Source organism: Ictidomys tridecemlineatus, chromosome 9, assembly GCF_052094955.1.
Source record: "Ictidomys tridecemlineatus isolate mIctTri1 chromosome 9, mIctTri1.hap1, whole genome shotgun sequence".
Lineage (NCBI taxonomy): Eukaryota > Metazoa > Chordata > Mammalia > Rodentia > Sciuridae > Ictidomys > Ictidomys tridecemlineatus.
In genome coordinates this window covers 127,765,329-127,784,800 of record NC_135485.1, presented here as the reverse complement: position 1 = coordinate 127,784,800, position 19,472 = coordinate 127,765,329, and the positions used below count along the sequence as shown (strand labels likewise).

Here is a 19,472-nt window from a genome sequence, read left to right as displayed (position 1 = left end):
CTACACTCTTTTTATAAATATGACTGTGTTCCTACCTAAGCCATTTTTCCAGCAATGACTGTGTTTCATAGGGTACTTTGTAGGGCCGCTCCCGTTTCATTGGTAGAGGTATTTTAAGCAGTGATTACTATATTAGCAATGGTACTTAGGGAAGGATTCTACTTTCAGTTCCTTAGGCATTTAAACATTAAATGCAAATGCCTTTCAAATAACAATTTTGCGTTTTTAAAACATATGTTTATGTATATGTTTGTTTATTCATTTACTTTTAGAGGTGGGAATTGAATTCAGGGATGCTTTATCATTGAGCAAAATCCCCTACCCCTTTATTTTTTAGTTTAGTTTTGAGACAGAGCCTCACAAGTTGCTAAGTGGCTGAAGATTGCCTTGAACTTGCTCTCCTCCTTCTTCAGCCTCCCAAGACACTGGGATCACAGGTGTGCATGACCATACCTGGCTATATATGTTTACAACAAAATATAAATGGAAAGAGATTAGAACTTAACTCTATATTTATATTACTACTACTACTATTAATAAAAAGCTGTATTTTTGATATAAGATAATATTCGCAAAACCTGGATCTTAACTTAGATAACTTTTCTTACTTTTATTCTATCTTGGTTAAGTCATAATGGTATTATATAGTGACCCACTAAGGATTACAATGCAATGAATGAAGGGCAACCATATGTTTTCCATGGAAAACCATGTATCTGAAGTTGTTCTGGTACCCTTTGATTAAATTTTCTGTTTTAAAGAAAATATTGGGAATATTGGTTTTGCAGATGTGCTCCAAGGAGAGACATCTTAATGGAGGAAGTATGACTGAAGCATAAATGGAATCTTTCCTTAAAGAAGAGCTCTGGAAAGGTTATGGCAAGCCACAGTTACTGAAGCGTACTACAGAGCGCTCACTGCTTTCTTAACCTGGGAGATGTGACCTGATTCCCCCCCCCTTTCATTCAAGGACATCCACTAAACGTGCAGAAATAAAAAACGAAAAGAAAACAATTCAAAGCAGGGACAGACAAAGAAGAGTTTAGATGCTCCTTTTTAAATACGACACTGGTTTAAAATAACCTAGGATGAAAGGGTCAGTTAAGAAGGGCACTGCTTAAAATTTAAGCAGGCAGTAATGCATTGAAAGCGACAGACCTCAAACAATTTGAGTCTTTCACAGTTGAATGGATTCACAGTGACAGCGAGACAAGGATGTGCTTACTTACCTCTGTAGGACCTTGGCGATTGCTTCGTAGGCTCTGCCCAGGCTGAGATCATCTTGTAGGTCTGTAGAGATTTTGCTGTATGCTTTGAGGACCTATCAGCAATAGAAATACATATTGAACATATAGCCACCGCCAGATCCACTGATGTTCCCTTTCATAATAGAAAAGATTAAAATTAATAGCTGTTTTTAACGTCTCTATAATTTTTTTTGCTTATTAAAAATTCATGTTGGCTTGGTTTATTTTTATCTATAGTATAACTTGTTTTGTGGCAATGTCTTGAAGCCATGGCAGTGAGGTCTCACTTTTGTAAAAAAAAATTACTTCCTTGCATCCTCCCAAATCTTCCAATTTATATAACTTAGGTGTGAATAAATAATTGAATGGTTTACAACATTATTTTAAAAAGATAGGAGTATTATCTAAGGTAATATATGGCAGATTACAATAGTCTACTATGGTAGCTTGGATATCACTTTTCTTTCTATAAATAGCTCTTTGAAAAACATGGATTTAGGTGATGGGCCATTTCTATATCTATCATTTTATTAGATGCCTATTTCACGGTGTGTACATGCACAGAGCATACATTAAAAATATTTCTTACAAATGTACTTCATTACCAATAATGTTTTCAATAATCAGAGGATTAAAGCTGCCACAGCCAAACATATGATCTTAATTTGATTTAACACTGACATTATCTGGATGGTATGATTTTCCTCTTTTCTATTTTCCCACCTTTTCAGTGGCCAGAAAGAGAAAAATACACATACAAATACAAAAATACATAAAGCAAAATTCCTTTTCTTTGGCTGAAGCTATTACACACATGAGGACACAGGAAATCTCCAAAGACCTCTATGGAAATCCTTTTTGCACATTTTCTAAGAAAGAATTAGTGGAAGTCATATGATGGCATTTGAGAGAGGGAGTCAGTGTTCTTGGTGGTGGGGGGTGGGGTGGGGACAAATATGCCCTGTGTATTTCTACCTGAATTAGACAGATCATAAGGCTAAAGTTTTAAAACAGGATTGATATTCATCTTCATTTCTGTAAAGTAAATATTTGGGAAACACCTTCAGGAGGTCATGGTGATACCTCATGGAATTTGGGTTTCGTGTGTTTTACAAATGACTGCTTGTTCTATGATGAAGCTAAAATTTACTCATGGATACACAGGAAACCAGGGGTTTAATTCCTGCTAAGCCCACAAAGTTCAAAAGTTTGATTGTTCTGGGACTTTTGATGGTTTTGGACTTTTGGACTTTAAAAATGCACTTAGTTTTAAATGACAAACAATAATCATGTTTATAGCCCTGGATGTGACATTCTGATCTATGTATACTTTGTGGAAAGATTCAGTCAAGCTAGTGAACAACCCATCACCTCTATAATTTTTGTCACTTTTTTATGGTAAGAAAAGTAAAAATCTGTTTTTAAAGCAATTTTGAAATATACATGATTATTCACCTTGATTCCTATTTTCAGACCTCTTAACAAAGTCTTGTATAAACCTGAGAATATCCTTTTCGTCTGCCTCTCATAGTTGACAACACCCAGATTTAACCTCATGTGAGTTGACACAGTCCTTGCTGAGGTAGGAGGCAGAACCCCTGAATTTGGTGAATTTATAAGAGACTTTATTGAATCTCACTACCAAAATATTTAGGAAGGGACTTTCTAGGGTCTATTTTTTTCATATATATTTTAGATGGCATTCTAAAATAAAAGTAAAAGTTGAATATTATTATATCTTGTGCCCAAAATAGTTCATTTGTTTTTTCAGCAATTAGTGTTATCATATCCCAGTAAGATTAGACCCTGTGTAAGAATGTGCTTGTATCAAGGCATTCACCACCCTGTGGTACAGGCAATAACTGAGACAGGTTGCCAAAGTTGGAAATCTTATTATCATTGAGTATCAACTGACAACAAAATGAGCAGGATATATTTATCTGTCTATCTATCCATCCATTCATCCATCCATCTATTCTTCCATATGTCCAAACTTCCATATATTTATCTGAAAGAGAGTAGAAAAGTATTCTTGTTCTAGAAGATTAAGAATTTAAATTGAATCAGAATAAATTTTGTGTCTGAGATTAAGCTTTTTTAAGGGATGCATAGAAAGACAATATTAGGCCTGAATAACATCAAGCACCTGATTGTTCCCTTCCCTTTTCAATGCTGAATACCACCAATTATGAGGGTACCTTGGAACAGAAGAAAATGAAGGGTTTGTTATTTATGTCTCTTTCTCCCTTCATTTGTTTTCCTGTTTCTGACCTTTTTGCAATTATTTCCTGTCTGTCCTGCATTTTAGATTAAAATTTTTTTTTTCTAGCAACTGTGGCCCTTAAGTTCATTTTCACAGTGGATACTCACTTTAAAGCACTATGATGATATCATTCCAGACCTAACTTTTGCAAATTAAATGGAAAACTCCTCTTCCCAGTCAACCATATTAGGAAAACACCGTTTTAGAAAATTTGTTTAAAAAACTTTTAAAGATACTTGTATAGGCACAAGTAATTATAGGAAGTAATACAAAGAGATCCTGTGTAACTTTCCCCCAATTTCCCCCATTTATGACTTCTTACAAAATTAGAGTATAATATGGCAATCAGGAATTGACATTGTTGTAAGGCACTGGACTTGTTCAGATTTTACCAATTTTGTGAGTATGAGAGTGTGTGTTTTATGTATTTTATCAAATGCATATATTCGTGTAACCACCACCACAATCAAGTTACAGAAAAATCCCATCACTACCAGAATCCTTCCTGCTCCTCTGTTCCAATTCATTTCCCATTTGCTGTCTAAAAGAGAAAAAGAGTAACATTCTGAAATCTTTGGCATCTCTCCTCTACCCTTCTGGTGCACCTCCTTTAGCTTGGGTGTTTGCATTTCCCCAGGAAATGTCTTCTGCTAAATGACAGAAGAAAAGCGGTTGATTAAACTAATTCATACTTAGATGTGAATGACTCAAAGATCAGTAACTCTGCCAGAGAATGTTGCAATTTCAAAAAGAAAATATTTGCTTGCCCCGCCCCCCCCTCTCTTCTTGGTGGTATTTTATGCTATCTAACAAAACGAAATGAAACAATTCAGATTGTGTGTGGCAGGATACGGTGGGGCAAAGGTTTAAAAGGGTTTTCTAAAGGCACCATGTGCTTCTAATCTTGTAGTATGGAAAATATGGAAAAGGGGGAGAGGGGAATGAGCCACAGCTGATGTGATACCTGTAAAGCTAACTAAATGCTATGTTCATTTGTTCAAGTTATTACTTTCTTCAGAATGCCTTAACTTCAAAGACCTCTTCTGGCACATTCCATTAGATGTCATGGCTAAGTATAAAATGATATCTCTGCTCTTAACCACTTTACAAAGTAATACGACGACTTAGAGTTATTGATATTATATTGTCCTGAATTCTGTTCCAAGGGCTAAAAATATAGACAAGGACATCAAACCACTGCACAAGCATTGAATGTCTTTCAGGGGCCAAGCATTGTTCTAGGTGCTACGGAAGCAGCAGGCAATAATGCACAGGCCCAGGTCCTGGTGTGACAGGGAGACAGTTGGTAATGAAATAAACAAATGAATAAATTCCAGGTAGTTGTGAACTACAAAGATACTGCAACCAGGAGAGGCTTCAGGTAAGAAAAGAAACTCAGTCTGCATTTAAAGGAATGACAGGAATTGAGTCAGTAATTGGGAAAGGGGCAAACATTTGGAGATGAGAATAGAGAAAGAAAGAAAGAAAAGGCTCATCAGAATACATAAAAGTAACAATATCCAAAAGAAAAGTTTGCTTTAGAGTTCATTTGGCCTGTAATGTGGACCAAGAAATGGCAGTTAAAATTGATAATATTAAGTGAGAAATTTTCAACCTGCAATTTATCTTGGTTCCAAAAAAGAATTTGATTCTTGTTGGGAAGGGAAGGCAGGTCTATCATTTTTTTTTGTGCTTTCACATAAAAGTGGTCCTTTATAGGGCTATTTTTCTGTATTCCTATTTTTTTGTCTGTTTATTTTCAGGGCAAGTCAATGTGTTTGGTTAAAATACGTCACATTCAAGATGGTGCACCCCATTATTCCATGTTTATACAACGTTATGTGGTTGTTCTCTTTCCTGGGCAAAGGAGAGGAAATAGTTTTCTTTCTCCTCTTGGTGTATCACTGAGCATGCACAAGCTCAAACAAACACTACCAGATCGTGCAGGTCAGTGACATCAAGTTTAAATGAATTGCTGACCCTCATCACTGCTGCTTCTATGGGAAAATAACTGATAGAAACCATCACAGGAAAGGACTCCAAGAATCGAGTCCACTTCAGATGGGAATTTTGTAACTTTGCAAAAATGTCAATGAACTCTAGTTCATCTTTTGCTTTGTGCTTTTGGTATTTTTTTCCTCTCTATACTCCTTTCTCCACTTGATTCTCTCCCCCCTAGCCTTTTCTTCCTCGGTTGATTCAGGGTCTCCTACTTGAAGGGCACAAACAGGGCTTCTGAAGGACTTTTTGGGATAATTAATCAAATCTCCCTCTGGGTGTTCAATTTTTCTTCAAATACCAGGGGAGATAGCAGGTCAACTACTGAGCTGAGTGACGTGTGTCAAGTAACTTCATCTCTTTCCTTGGGTGTAAAAGGGAAATTAATAAAGCTTACCTTGAAGCGATGTTTAAAGTTCCAATAAGATGTGGTATTTAAAAGTACTTACTAAGGACTTGAATGAAGCAGCTGCTTAATTTTCTCTAGTGCTTATCTAACCTAGTTCTTGCAAAGGGGCTATTTTTGCCCCTGATAGGGGATCTTTGGCAATCTGGAGATGTTTTAGGTTGTTATGATGGGGACGTGGGTGCTACCAGCATCTAGTGGGTCAAGAGCAGGGCTGGCGTTAAATGCCTTACAATGCACACCACATACCCCATTTTATTCATCATGAAATATGAGTACTGCCACTGTCGAGAAGCCTGAGCTAGCCTTCGCTTGAACAATTTTCATGATTGGACACTATTCCCTTGTGAGACTGGCCACTCAATTGCCAGAGAGCTACGAGAGAAAACTATTGGTTAAGCTGAGACAAAATCTGTAACTCCCACCTGCTAGCCAAGATTGTATTTTGTAGTGCAACAAGGCAAATCCATCCATTTCCAGGTGGTGGTCCTTCCACTAGTGAAAGATGGCTATTTTCCCTTCCCACTGCCCCCCCCCCCCCCGAACTTATAAAGTCACGGATGCTCTGAAGTAAGAGAGCACGGATCCCCTGCAGGTTAGCCTCATTTGAAGGCTTGTTTTCTAGCTTACTCCACAAGTCTAAGAGTACTATAAGAGTCTAAAAAACCCATCCAGACCAAAAAATTGTCTGTAAAACTATGAAGGACATCCATCTGTAAATGGGAAGATTTGTCTGTAAATGGGAAATTATGAGTTCATTGCCTACGGTCACCCCACTTTTTTTTTAACCTCTTTCCTCTTTTTTTCTCTATAAAAGGTAACACAGCTAACATTTTGTTATACACAAACCTCAAATCGTGCCATTTCATAAAAAAAGTTCAGCACTGCTCTTGATACGGTGCCTTACTTTGAGGAAAAAGGGGCAATGGTAGATTCATACTTGTGCAATAAGAAACATAGAGATTTAAAAAAATGTATCAAGTTGGCCATCTTGAGCTCAAAATCATTGTCAAATCTTATTGGAAATACATTTATTCTGATTTCTGGCAATCTAGCCCCCTTTAGCCATTTCACAGTTGGTGAGCAGAAAGGATGTTTCTGCCTCATTTACAGTGTCTGAACATGATTCAGACAATCAACTGCAACATTAGTCAAAGAAATCAGTAGCTAATGGTTTCTGACAAGCACTGCAGTAGCAGGCGGAGGACCAGTCTGGGCAGCCACAGCATTCAGGGGTATTTTACTGGAGCCAGCAATCAGCACTGGTGCAAGATGACAAAAATGGGGGTCTCCCATCACTTAAGGCTGTGTGTGCTTCATGACAAGGCAGAGATTCTGATGTGCAATAAACACAGTAATTCTCTTGTACAAAAAATGTTATCTTGAATGAACACAGAGGGCACTTGCTGTGCAACTACTATACACAGAAGTAGTTAAATAGTTTGCATTCTGCAGAAACCAACTTCTTAAGTTGGGAGTGGTCTACTCTTATTATTATCAATATTGCTCATTCCAAACATATACGCTTTCTCCCTGAAATCCATTACTCGTCATTTAGGTCACCTGCCACACATTGACTGCTTCCATTGCCCAGCACATAGAGTGGGGAGGCTTAATGGTCTAGGCAGAAAGGACTGAGTGTTAAAAAGCAAGTTCTGGTTTCTCATCTGTCACAAGCTCATTGTGTGGCCTCTGAGTCACTTGGTCACCTTATGCTCCAGTTTTCAATTCTGGAAGATGAAGGGGTTGGATCAGACAGCCTAGCACTCTACTCTCCAAAAATATGATTTGGATCTTAGAGTTCTCTATTCATACATTTAGGAATTTAAGATATGCCTTGTTTGCTTTTAATAATTTATCTTTGATTTTAAAATCCCTGAGCAGTTTATTTTATCTCCTTTAAAATTTTTTTTATAAAGAAACAAAATGATGAATCATTTTAATTCAATTGAAAGTTAATTTTCTTACTTTCTCCTCATTGGAGGAGTCTTGCACGCTCTTAAAGAACTGCTTTTTAAAAAATGTCCCTGAGTTGGGGTTGTGGCCCAGCGGTAGAGCACTTGCCTGGCATGTGTAAGGCACTGGGTTTGATCCTGAGCACCACATAAAAAATATATAAATAAAGCAAAAGTATTGTGTCCATATAAAACTAAAAAAATAAAAAATCAAAATCAAAAACCAAAACAACAAAAATGTCCCTATATCAGAGTAGATGATAGTAAGTAGATAACAGCAATCAATCTACATTGATATTTGGTTAATATTAAGTGGCAATTAATACCACGAGGTCAGAGCTGTTCAAAATCTGCAAATCTCTGTTTTACAGTCAGAAATGTTTAAGAATTGGATAAAAATTCAAGGTTATCCTCATATTTTATAGCTTGAATTAGAATTGCTAATTAATCTTACCTATGCTATGGGTTTACACTGATTTTTCAACAGCTGTAAGTGTAGAAATTATCTCAGAAAAATTTTAAGAATCCTCTTTCACCTAAAACTCTCTCTCTACACATCCCATACACAGATGACTCTCAAACCTCAAACTAATGAGACAGAATTCCACATAGAGTTAAGAAATAAAAGTTTTTCTCAATAGTAAATTGGAACACATTGCTCAGAACTGTCATTTCCACAATTGGTCATTATAGTTCTGTACCATGTTAAGGAGAGACATATTTCTGAAGAATTTTTATTTTAATTCTCAATTGTTAGTTTCTATACTATAAATCTGAAAGCAGGGAAATATTTATCCTGTATAGCCCAGTTATAATGTGAGTTATATTCACAGCTTCTCAAAGGAGAAAAAAACTTTCCCTGTCTTTAACCCCCAACGGAGGAAACCCAACTGGAAGCTATATTTTATATTTTGCTAGGTGGTCCTTGACCAAAGGGGAGTCAAATTTTGTGAAGTTCAGTGATCTACGATGTGGCCTGATATTAAAAATTCTGTTCAGTGGAAGATGATAGTATTGAGTTCCAGCGTGTGCTCTTAGGAAATCCAGACCAGCTGAGCGGTTAGGAATGGCAGAAGTGAGAAGGTATTTAATGATGAGTGAATGTCTGTGGACTAATCATGGTCAGGTCAACAGAGTCAATCAGCTGAGCTCTTCCGGTTCCCAGGAGGCTTCTAGGACTCTGTGAAGTCCACTTTCTGCTACTCCTGGGAATTCATAGGCTTATGGCCTGCCTGTTGCCAGGGGCATCCTTACACTCATCTCATACTTGACATAATCTGAATGGATCACTTTCTTGGACCTATGGAATGAACAGAGAAGCACTGAGAGAGATAAAACCGCTGTCTAAGCCAACATGGCAAGAGAGCTACTCCATGTTCATCACTGAAAAACAATCTAAGCCAATTCTTTCCATGGCAAGAGAAATAAGCCACTAAACACAGGCAATTTCATTGTCAGAATGATTAAAAAAAAAAAAAAAAGAAGCTTTTTTGGTGTGTGTTTGTTTTAAACTAAGAAGTCTCAAACTCCACTTGGTCATGTTTCTCTGAGGATTAAAAAGTGAGCCGTGATAAATGATCCCATTAAACCTGTGATAAAATTGCCAATAATATCAGGTCTCTGTTGCATATGCAAACTAAAGACAGTGGTGGCAAATTGAACCAAATGAAGTGCCCGTCAGATCAAATTCAACCAAATGTATGTTGTCGCTCACTGTGATCATGCAGAAATGTCAACATTTGCAACTTGCTAGAATGTGCAGGACTCTGGGCTCCTCACTCCAGCCACCAGACCTCTGGCTGTTAGGAGGGAGTGCGGTTCCTTCTGCCTCCAGTCCCTTGGACTTGCGGATCCCTCTTCTCGCTTCACTCCTGACTCTTCCTGTGCTCGCACACAGGTAAATGCACCCCCCCAACTCCTCTGCTCTATTTGAGCACTTATTAATAAATATATACATGTGACAATGTGATAAGTGATATATTTATTAATATATTTATTGATATTTGACTCTTTCTAATTAGATGGTAAGTGCCATGGGGAGAGGGGACATATCTGCCTCACCGTCCACTGCTCCCCTAGCTCCTAGTCTTATGTCCACATTGAACGAAGATGGCAGAGCTCTTGGAAGGTACCAGTAGTGAAGGCCTCTAGAAACATTAACGTAACGATAATAAGCTGTTGTATGTATCGACTTTTGCCTTTTATCTCACTCAGTAAAGGAAAAAAAAATGACACTTTATAACTATGATAAATGGAAAGTGTGTGGACATTTTCTGTCCCCAGTTGACCTTAAGAGTTTAAGTATCAGTAAACAAGCCAGATTCCTAGAGGAAGATTGAAATGAAATTTCAAAATGTAAACTTGTGCTTGCATGGTCTACTCGTTCTCAGATGAATGTTTCCCTATTACGAGTCGGTGCTAAAGGTTAGGACGGGTGGATCAGGGACTATACACGACAAGTCATGGTATCCTGTGGAATGAGGCTTCCTATCTGTGAGTGAGCACAAAACTCATATTTTTTCCCCTCTTTATTTTACCCTAGAGCAATGAGAGACAAACACAGTTTCTGTCTTCACAGGTAGCAGATGAGGCAGAGAAATATGCTGTGAAAAATCACTAGCATGGGGACAAGCCCATTCCCTCAGTGTCCTCCTCCCAGTGGCCACTTATACACCTTCCTCTGCTTGGTCACCTTGGACTGAACGGCTTCTGGCTCACAGGAAAGGTTCAGCGTGTCTTCTACACTCCTGAGTGACTCTCTAGCAGTTTTAAATGAGCACCAATACTGTGAATACTTCTAAATTCCTGCATGAATCCATGACCAGGAGGAGATTTGTGTGTCCCCTGGCGGTAAAACCATCATCTATTCATAATCCCTTTTAAGGATTTCCTTCTCATTGAAGGCGAGATTCAATAAAGTTTCATTCTGGTTTCCCTTTCCAGAAATCCATGAAAGCCCTGGAAAAAACCACGTTGAGCATATTCTCTCTGTACAATGTGCTATCCTCTCCGCCACAGGCCGCTATTCCTGTAAACTCAGTAAACCCTAATTTAGATACATGGTTTCATCCTTTCTTATCAGGCTGTGTGAATGCGTTTCTCTAAAACAAAACATGGTAGAAAAGGCCTCGTCTGAACGCTTCCACACAGGCGAAGCTCGTCTGCTACCCTCTCATGGTGAGAGAAGACACAAGAAAACAATTTATGAGTCATTTCCATTTTGCAGGAGTCGGGAATGACTGGGAATGGGGCACTGCCAAGAGCTTTTATCCAGTGGCTCATAACTACTGGTGATCAGTGTAAATAATGAATGGCTGGAGTCTTAGGGGAAACAGTGGCGATTCAAAACAATTTTTTGGTACTTCTGATGGGGCTCTGCTACTCTTGGAATTCCCTGGCTCCCCAGTAGAGTTTTGGCCTGACAATAAACAACGGTTTAGTACTTTATCTAATCCCAGCCAGGAGGTGAGTTCAACAGCAAGCTTTTGCAGATGTTCACATCCAATAATCTATCCATAATTGATGAAACAGCGAGGTCAGATGTAATGGCTGCTGCTACTCCAGCAACAAATAAATGGTTATTGACAAAACAAGCCAGTGTGGCGCAGAGCGCTCAGCAGTGACAGGCGGGAGACAGTGCGGAGGCAGAGTCGGGGAGGACCGTGGGGCTCTTCATCTGGAGAGCTGCTCAGCCAGCGCTGTGGCAGAAGGGCCACACTGACACATAAGCAGATGGAGGTGACTTGTCAAGGATCGGGGAGGTCGCTGATGTACAGAAAGAAGATGAAGACAGGCTGAGGAGGAGAATGATGAGCGAGCCCTGGACCAGGCTGGGGACCTGGGTAAGTACAAATGCATGAACAGCTCAGAAATGCCTTTGAATGCTGGCACCGTGATCCAGATGTCTCGGCTGCTTTTATCACGCAGCATGTCTCCACTCGTCTATCTGGCTGTCAAACTGTGCAGCCGGATGACTCCAAGCCAAAGTGGATGATGCATGGGGCGCCTCAGTACCCAAACCCTCCCACTGAGGAACACTCACGGGTACTCTGTTTAATACTCTGGTCTGTGCGTACTTTCCCCATCCTTATGTATTTTTTTTTTTAAAGTCTGAAAATCACTGGTGCCATTTTAAGAATATTTTCAGATAAGCCTGTGAAGCTGGAAAATTTCTCAAGACTGCAACTAACCCTGAAATACATGCTGCCTGAAATCAAATTTACAGCCAACGGTTGTGAGGGGGAGGCAAAGTTTTCTTTAATAATAAAAACCAAACACTGCACTTTATTCACCTCAACCTATGCAAACAGCATAATAAAGCATTAATCGAGTATACTTTTATTGACTGAATAAAATTTAAGCTATTCAAACATAAATAAGCAACTGAACTCCCACATTTCCCTTCCAATGCGAAAAAATATAATGTTTGTACACAGTTTACTATGTAATATTATAAGATGAAGAATGGAAGAATGAAGTGGTGGTTATTATTGCTATAGGTAGTCATAAAGAGGCATAGGACAGCGAAGTTTTAAATATTAATATTTCCAAAATCACTTAAATCAATTTAACACTCTTTAGAGGTTTATTTAGAAGTGTGATTTATTTTATTCTTTGCAACCAATGCCTTTGATCAGCTCTGGAATAACATACGAGATGAAAATAAAATAGCAAAACAAATTGCTGCTAACGTTTTTAAAGTAAGCTTTAGGTTTTATAACATAAACTAGAAAATTAACGTTATAGTTGGCATCTTCAAATTATTTATCAATACTTAGAAATTGAGAATTATAGAGCCCAGAAGGAATTGTAGAGATCATTTCTGGAATAACTTGCCAGTTATCCTTCCCAAGCCATCCCCCCCAGCTGGGTCCCCCATTTAGTGACAGAGCTGCCTCCGTGCCCCAGAGGGCCACTTCTGTTCCTGTTCTATGAGGGCAGAAGGCTGGCATCACCACCGTTTGCCATAGATAATATTCTGATTGCTAATTTTTGTTAAAATTACTGGGCTTTTCCCCTGTCCCTTGACAACAAGCCCCCAACATGTGTCCCAGCCCATGGGACAGTCCTAGGCTTCTTTCTTGATCTCTGTCTTGCTGCCTAGCCTGGTCCCTACTTACTGGATGTCTGGAGACCTACCTTGCTGCCATCAATATGCTTGGGTCAGGAGTCCCTGGAGCCCCAGTCCCTATGGCTTATGCTTGTCACTTACCAATGGCAGTCACTACCATTTATTGAGCAAAACCTATATGTGAAGAGTGCTTTATATTCATAGTGCATTTAATCTTCACAGAGCCCTTGGGATAAATATTAACATTGCCAATGTACAAATGAGAGAAATAAACTGCAGAGAGGCTGAGCAATTTTCTTTAAGATACACAGTCAAGTGGCAGAGGAGAAAAAAATTTTAAGTGGGTTAATTGGATTTCAGAGCCCTGTGTTTTTAAGCACTGCAAGAGCCTGGCTGCTGGATCACCCCCAGAGTTCATGCTGACCTTGACCTTCACTTCAGCCTGCTGCCTCCTGAATCAGTTGCCAAGAGCTATTCTCCACTCACCTAGAGTGACATCCACATTGCAGCCCAATGTCTTCTGGTGCTCTACATGTCACCCACAAGGCCAACCTGGTCATAGCATGGCCTGTTGTTACCAGCTGCTGCTCTTTCCTCACGCTGCTAAATTGTGAAAGCCAGTGAGAACCAATGGTGGATATTTTTTATGACACTCCTTTACCTTCAATGAACATCTTTTAATTCAGAAGAAGTCTCTTGCTTTGTAGTGGCCTATAAGGCCCTTCATGGCCGACTCCTTAGCTTTCTGGCTTGGGTTTTTATCTCTCTTCTTTTCTTTTGCTTCTCTGCAGCCTCCCTGGCCCCCACCCCCAGGCACAGTGCCACTTCGAGTCCTGCACTGACCAGTCCCTCTGCCTGGAATGTTCTTCCCTCATGGGCCACTCTCTTACCGGTTCCCCGTCTTTCCTGGTCACCTATTTAAAGATCCCTCCAGCTGCCACTCACGTGGTACTCCCGAGTCATCTTTCTGCTTATTTTTTCCTTGTTTCTATGATGCTTTATCATTTTTCTAACATGTTATGTAATTTGTTGGTTAACAAATTATAAATATATTAAATATAACAATATTTAATCTTTGTTGTCTTTTCCCCCAATGGGCTGGAAGCTCCATGGGGACAAAGATCTTTGTCCATTTGTTACTGATGTATTCCCAGTGCCTAAAACAGGCCCTGGCACTAGATGCTCCAAAGCTATGTTCTGGATGAATAACACAGATGGTCCTTCGGACCACACACATTAATTAATTTAATCTTCTCAATACCCCATGTGTAGGCATTATTATTACTTTGACCTCTTTTCAAAAGTAGGGAGACATACAGAGATAGCCACTGGGCCAAGGGCATGGGATAGCAAATGGTCATAAAAGGCCTTGAACCCAGGGGGTCTTGCTTCAGAGCCATTCTGCCCACTCTCCCACCTCATTGCCAAGGTGCTGCCTGATAATGACACTGTGCAGGCCAGGCTTCTGGAGATTTTTGGTAGAGGGTGTCTTGTTTCCAAAGGATCAAGATTGGAACAATGGTGGCATGCAACAATGTCATTTGGAGACCTGAACAAAGTTTAATGACTGGCCCAAGGCCCAAAAGCATGGTAACAAAACCACAGCCAGAACCCGTGGTGTCTGAAACCCATTTGGTGGTCTTTCTAGTGCTTTTAAAAGCAATTTTGAAGATTGTAATGATTGCCTGGATATGACTTCTCCATTCCCACGTCATCTATTACAATAAACAATTAAAAAGTAATTTTGGCTTTAGAATCTTGTGACAAATATTAATGTTTATTTACATAATATTTTTAAATGAAAATGTTTATTTTTAATATCTATGATATTATAAACATATAAAATGCACATAATAAACACTCGCTCTGCTGTAAGCTAATATAAGCTCATAGGGAAAATGAATATGTTTAATTAAATTTAGGAAAAATGTATAGTTAAATCATTTGCAGTACAATAATAAGGACCAATAAACCATTATCTCTTTACTATTCCACTGGAATTTTCATCAACATGCTATATTAATAAATACCATCTTCATTTTACAAAGCGGGGGGTACTGAGAGGATTGTCTATAATCTGATATGTCAGCAGGAGAAGCAGAAATAGCAAAAATCCTTGCACTGACCCAGGAAATTATACTTTCACTATTCTTTAATAGTCAGTACCATCTATTCCAGACAGTTCGGAGTGCTTTCTATATGTGAACTGTTATGGTTTAGATATGAAGTGTCCCCCAAAAGCTCGTGTGGAAGACAATGCAAGGATTATTTGGAGATGGAATGATTGGATTGAGAGAGTTTTAACCCAATCAGTGGATTAATCCATTGATATGAATTAACTGGGTGGTAACTGTAGGAAGGTGGGGAGTGGCTGGAGGAGGTAGGTTACTGGGGTTACGCCTTTGGGTTTATACTTTGTCCTTGGTGAACAGATCTCTCTCTCTCTCTCTCTCTCTCTCTCTCTCTCTGTCTCTCTCTCTCTCTGTCTCTGTCTCTCTCTCTCTCTCTCTCTCTCTCTCTCTCTCTCTCTCTCTCTCTCCTCCTTGTTTTTCATGTCTGAGCACCTTTCCTTCACCATGTCCTACTTCACGGGTGTCCTGCTTCACCTCTAGCCCAGGACTATGGACTCAGTTGTTCAGGGGCTGAACCTTTGAAACCATGAGCCCAAATACACTTTCTCTCTACGTTTTTCTTGTTGGGTCTTTTTTTTGAGGGGGTCAGAGGAATACAAAAGCTGACTAAACCATGAACTCACATAATCCCTACCACCACTCTGAGTTAGATACTCATGCAATCCTCATGCTGCAGGTGGGGAAACTGAGGCACAGGAGAGGTTCCTTAACCTACTCCAGGTCACAGGATTAGAAGTGGCAAGATTTTGAGTCAGACACTGCAACTCCACAGGCTAAGCTACATCATTTTGTGTTGATGGTTGAGATGGCAGCAGAGAAAATTAAGATCTGCAAGGAAGGGTCCTGTCCTCCTCCTCCTCCCATTTCTTTTTATTGAAAATTCTAAACCTTCTTCCTTACAAGATCTTTCTACTAAAAATCTAACAACCAACACCTATCATGTACTCTTTCCCTTGCATTTACCAAGAGTTGATAGTGTGCAGCAAATTTGCAAGAGGGGCAAGAAGAGCTTGCTGGAGATTGTGCGAATAACAGGTTGAATACTCTGCTTCTGAAAAAGATAGAGGTGCCCATATTTCACTGTCAGACAAAAACATCTAGAGAAAACAAGGCAAGTTCAGCTGAGCCCTTAAGTCATAACAAATGAATCCATGCTATGCCATTTTCTATGCGAACGGAGAGGAAGCAGGAGGTGGAAATGAGAAACAGGAAGTGAGCATTCTTGACCTCTTCCTGGGGAAGCTACAAAGCAGTGAGTCATTGCTAGCCAGACACCACTCGCGTTGGAAATAGATTCCTGTGCCCATATGCTTTTCCCCAAACTCAGTTGATTCCCAAATGGCCCAGCAACACAGAGAGAGGTTTTTCCTGTCCAGAGAAATAACAATTTCTACGAGAAATAATTTCTACTGGACAAGAATAACAAAATGTTTACACCAATAAGTGCCTCATTAAGAAAAACAGATGGAGAGTATTATTAAAAATTTATATGGGAGATTTGTGATGAGATTCAACAAATGACTTTAAAATCATCCTACTGACAACTCCACCAGTTACAGCGGCAATAGCAGTTAGAGACCCGGGCTCCAGGCTCGGCTCTGCACTTGGTAGCGTTGTGACTATGGGCATGTTATTTAATATTAGTCTCAGCCTTCTCCTCTTCAAATGGCCTCTCCCCCAGCTAGCCCCACCCCAGACAGCCCCACTCCCCAACATTCATACTCCCACCAGAAATCATCCTTAAATCCTTTCATTACTGGTTAGCCCTTAATAATTTTCTTTAATGTTTTGTGTTGAGATGAGCTGTTGAAATGACTAACTGCAACCATCAATCCTCTGCTGAAGATTTTTACTATGAGCAGTCTATATAAAACCTACTGAAAACATCAATTAAAATCTTTAAATTTTAATGGAATGGAAAGAAATAATGGTTTACTTTTTAAGTAGTTTTTCCTTTTCTTTAATAGAAAATCAATAAATGTTAACTGTAGAAAATGTTGGGAATACAGATTCCATTGCCCCCACCCGAATAGAAAATTAAAGTCATTCATTATTCCAACTTCACTGAAAACATTTTGGTGTTTCTTGTGTTTTTATATATATTTATGCATCATATGTGTGTGTGTGTGTATACATATATATATATATATATATATTTGCATATATGCATATACAAGTAGGGTCATAATGTACATTGTTTTGCAACCCGATTGTTTTTGCTCAATATATCAGTATTCTTTTTATTGTTATAAAATATTTACTTAGTGTATGATTTCTACTGTCTGTGTTGCATTTTATCACAGGATGCTCAACATTGCTTTAATCAATTTGCTATTGTTTTACATATTTTTTACTTCCTTGTGTTTTTCACCATTATAAACAGTGCTTATAAAGTTGTATACAAGGGTGATAGAAATCTCTGTATATATTAGTAATTACTGTACAAACAGTATTGTAGCAAAAATATTTGTATGTAATAATAATGATTTCCTTAGGTAAATTCTGAAAGAGGTCGTTCCTGAGATAAAAGATAAGTAAAATTGTAGACTTCCTTAACACAAAACGGAGCTACTGTTAATTGAAGTGCTAGAAACGTGACTTCTTTGTCTCATGCGATCCTCACAGTAACTTTATCATGCCCATTTTATAGGTGTGGACAAGGAAGCCTGGAAGCCAATGATCTGCAGGAGCAGAGCGACTTCCTCAGGCCCCTCTCACCACTTCTGCAGCCACAGGCTGGCCAGGCCAGTGCCTGGGATTTTCTGTCTGATGGCTGGCCTCATAGAAAGCCTGGAATTCCAGAGAATTAGTATCCTGGGAGGAACTTCCAACCAACCAAGGATGGAAGTCATGGGTAATATACCAGGCTTTCTTGTCTCTGCACTGGAATGCTCAGTTTGTGTTCACAGTTTCCAGAATGTTCCAGCATGGCTGAGTGCCATTTGCCCACTGGCTTGGCACCACACTTTTTGTTGGCTTCCTTCTTCTGCCTGCCTCTCCTGCTGGTCGAATTCCTCCCAAATAAACCACTTGTACTCAAATCCTTGTCTGGAAATCAGCTTCTGGGGAAACCCACACCACAACATGGAGCTTGTTAGTTCAAGGGTGTAAGAAACGCTCACTTTTCATGGGTCATGATTTTGAATAGATTCAAAAAAATGCCTTGTAAGATTCCACAAAAGATCTAAAAATGCATGTTTGAGTAAGAATCACGGGACACATCCAGACTACAATCAAGTGTTTTGTGATTGTTTTGAAACTCTGACACAGAATTGAGTTAGCTATACTCCTTAAAGGAGAGAACATTTTTATTATTGGTCTATGTCTGTCCCTTAAATTATTTAAAAAACAAAAAACAACCCTAATCCATAATCATGTCCTGGTCCTTGCAGGTGCCGTGCCTCCCCAAGCCTCCTCTTCTTTCGCAGCCCCTAGATCAACGCGTGCTAACAGCTGTGCCGTCGCCTCTAGGTCTGTCATACAATTAGTCCTGTGATGAGCTGCGCAGGTTGCTTCATCGCTCCAGAGAACGTTTTCATATGCTAGGCCTTGAACTTTAAGGAGTATACATACATTATGTTCCATATGTCACTAGTCCATACCACTGATGAGAATACTCAATTTTCTGATTCTCAAAGTTCGTTCTCTTTTGAGTGAACCAAAGAAAAACTATTATCCTTCTATTGATTTGCTCCCCAAATGAATACCAGAAGTTTTTGCGCTGTTTCTTAAAATGGGAACGACTGGAGGAAAAAACTTCAGCAACTTTTCCAAGAGCTATTGTAGCAGCAATTTCTTTTTTTTAATGAGTACATAAGATAATCATGAAGATTTGGTTCAAGTGGTATTTCTAGATCTCAACAGAATCTAAAACCAGCTTTCACATTTAAAAAAAATCAATAGGTTTTATTATTAGAAAATGCATGTTTATATTAATCTAGGCTGTGAACTTTTATCCTGACATTAAACATCTCATTTCCATGTAAGTTGGTGAAATATAATTTTTTTGCCTTATGTAGATTCCTGTTTTTAAAAAGACAAATTTTCATTTTTCCTTGAGCCTTCCAATTTTCTACAGTACTTCCATCATTTAAATGACAGATGCTCTCATTTATTACAAACACTACAATGCATTCATCATTCAAAAAGAAGATACAAATGTACATGCTGTAACATTATTTTTAAAAAGCCATTAGAGAAATTTTCAAAAAATAAATAAAAAAGGCTAAAAAGGGGTTAAACACCCCATTCATGAGGAAGCTAAAAAAGCATTTAATTAACTATGATTCTGTTCTGCAATCTTTGCTACAGAAGCTTATATTAAATTATTACTATGAAGTTACCATTTTAATGTTTTAGAAGAGTCATAACTTTAAATACAAAGATAACAATAGCAAAAT

The 19,472-nt window shown here is 38.8% G+C and overlaps 1 protein-coding gene and 1 long non-coding RNA gene across 4 annotated transcripts in view; one reads left to right on the top strand and one right to left on the bottom strand.

Annotated features, from left to right (window-relative positions):
* The window catches only part of Ttc29 (tetratricopeptide repeat domain 29), a 194,403-nt gene that overhangs the window by 97,122 nt on the left and 77,809 nt on the right, over positions 1-19,472 (bottom strand). For both annotated transcript variants that reach the window (XM_040293226.2, XM_021727883.3), the window contains one exon: positions 1,230-1,321. In XM_040293226.2, coding sequence (XP_040149160.2) covers positions 1,230-1,321 — 92 coding nt within the window. The remainder of the gene's footprint in view (positions 1-1,229; positions 1,322-19,472) is intronic.
* Positions 11,104-19,009, top strand: LOC144366543 (uncharacterized). 2 transcript variants are annotated; one of them, XR_013425596.1, is made up of 3 exons: positions 11,104-11,711; positions 17,723-17,926; positions 18,465-19,009. It is a non-coding gene; the product is annotated as an uncharacterized LOC144366543 (long non-coding RNA). The 2 variants fall into 2 exon arrangements; XR_013425595.1 differs by lacking the exon at positions 18,465-19,009 and having other exon boundaries at positions 17,723-18,113.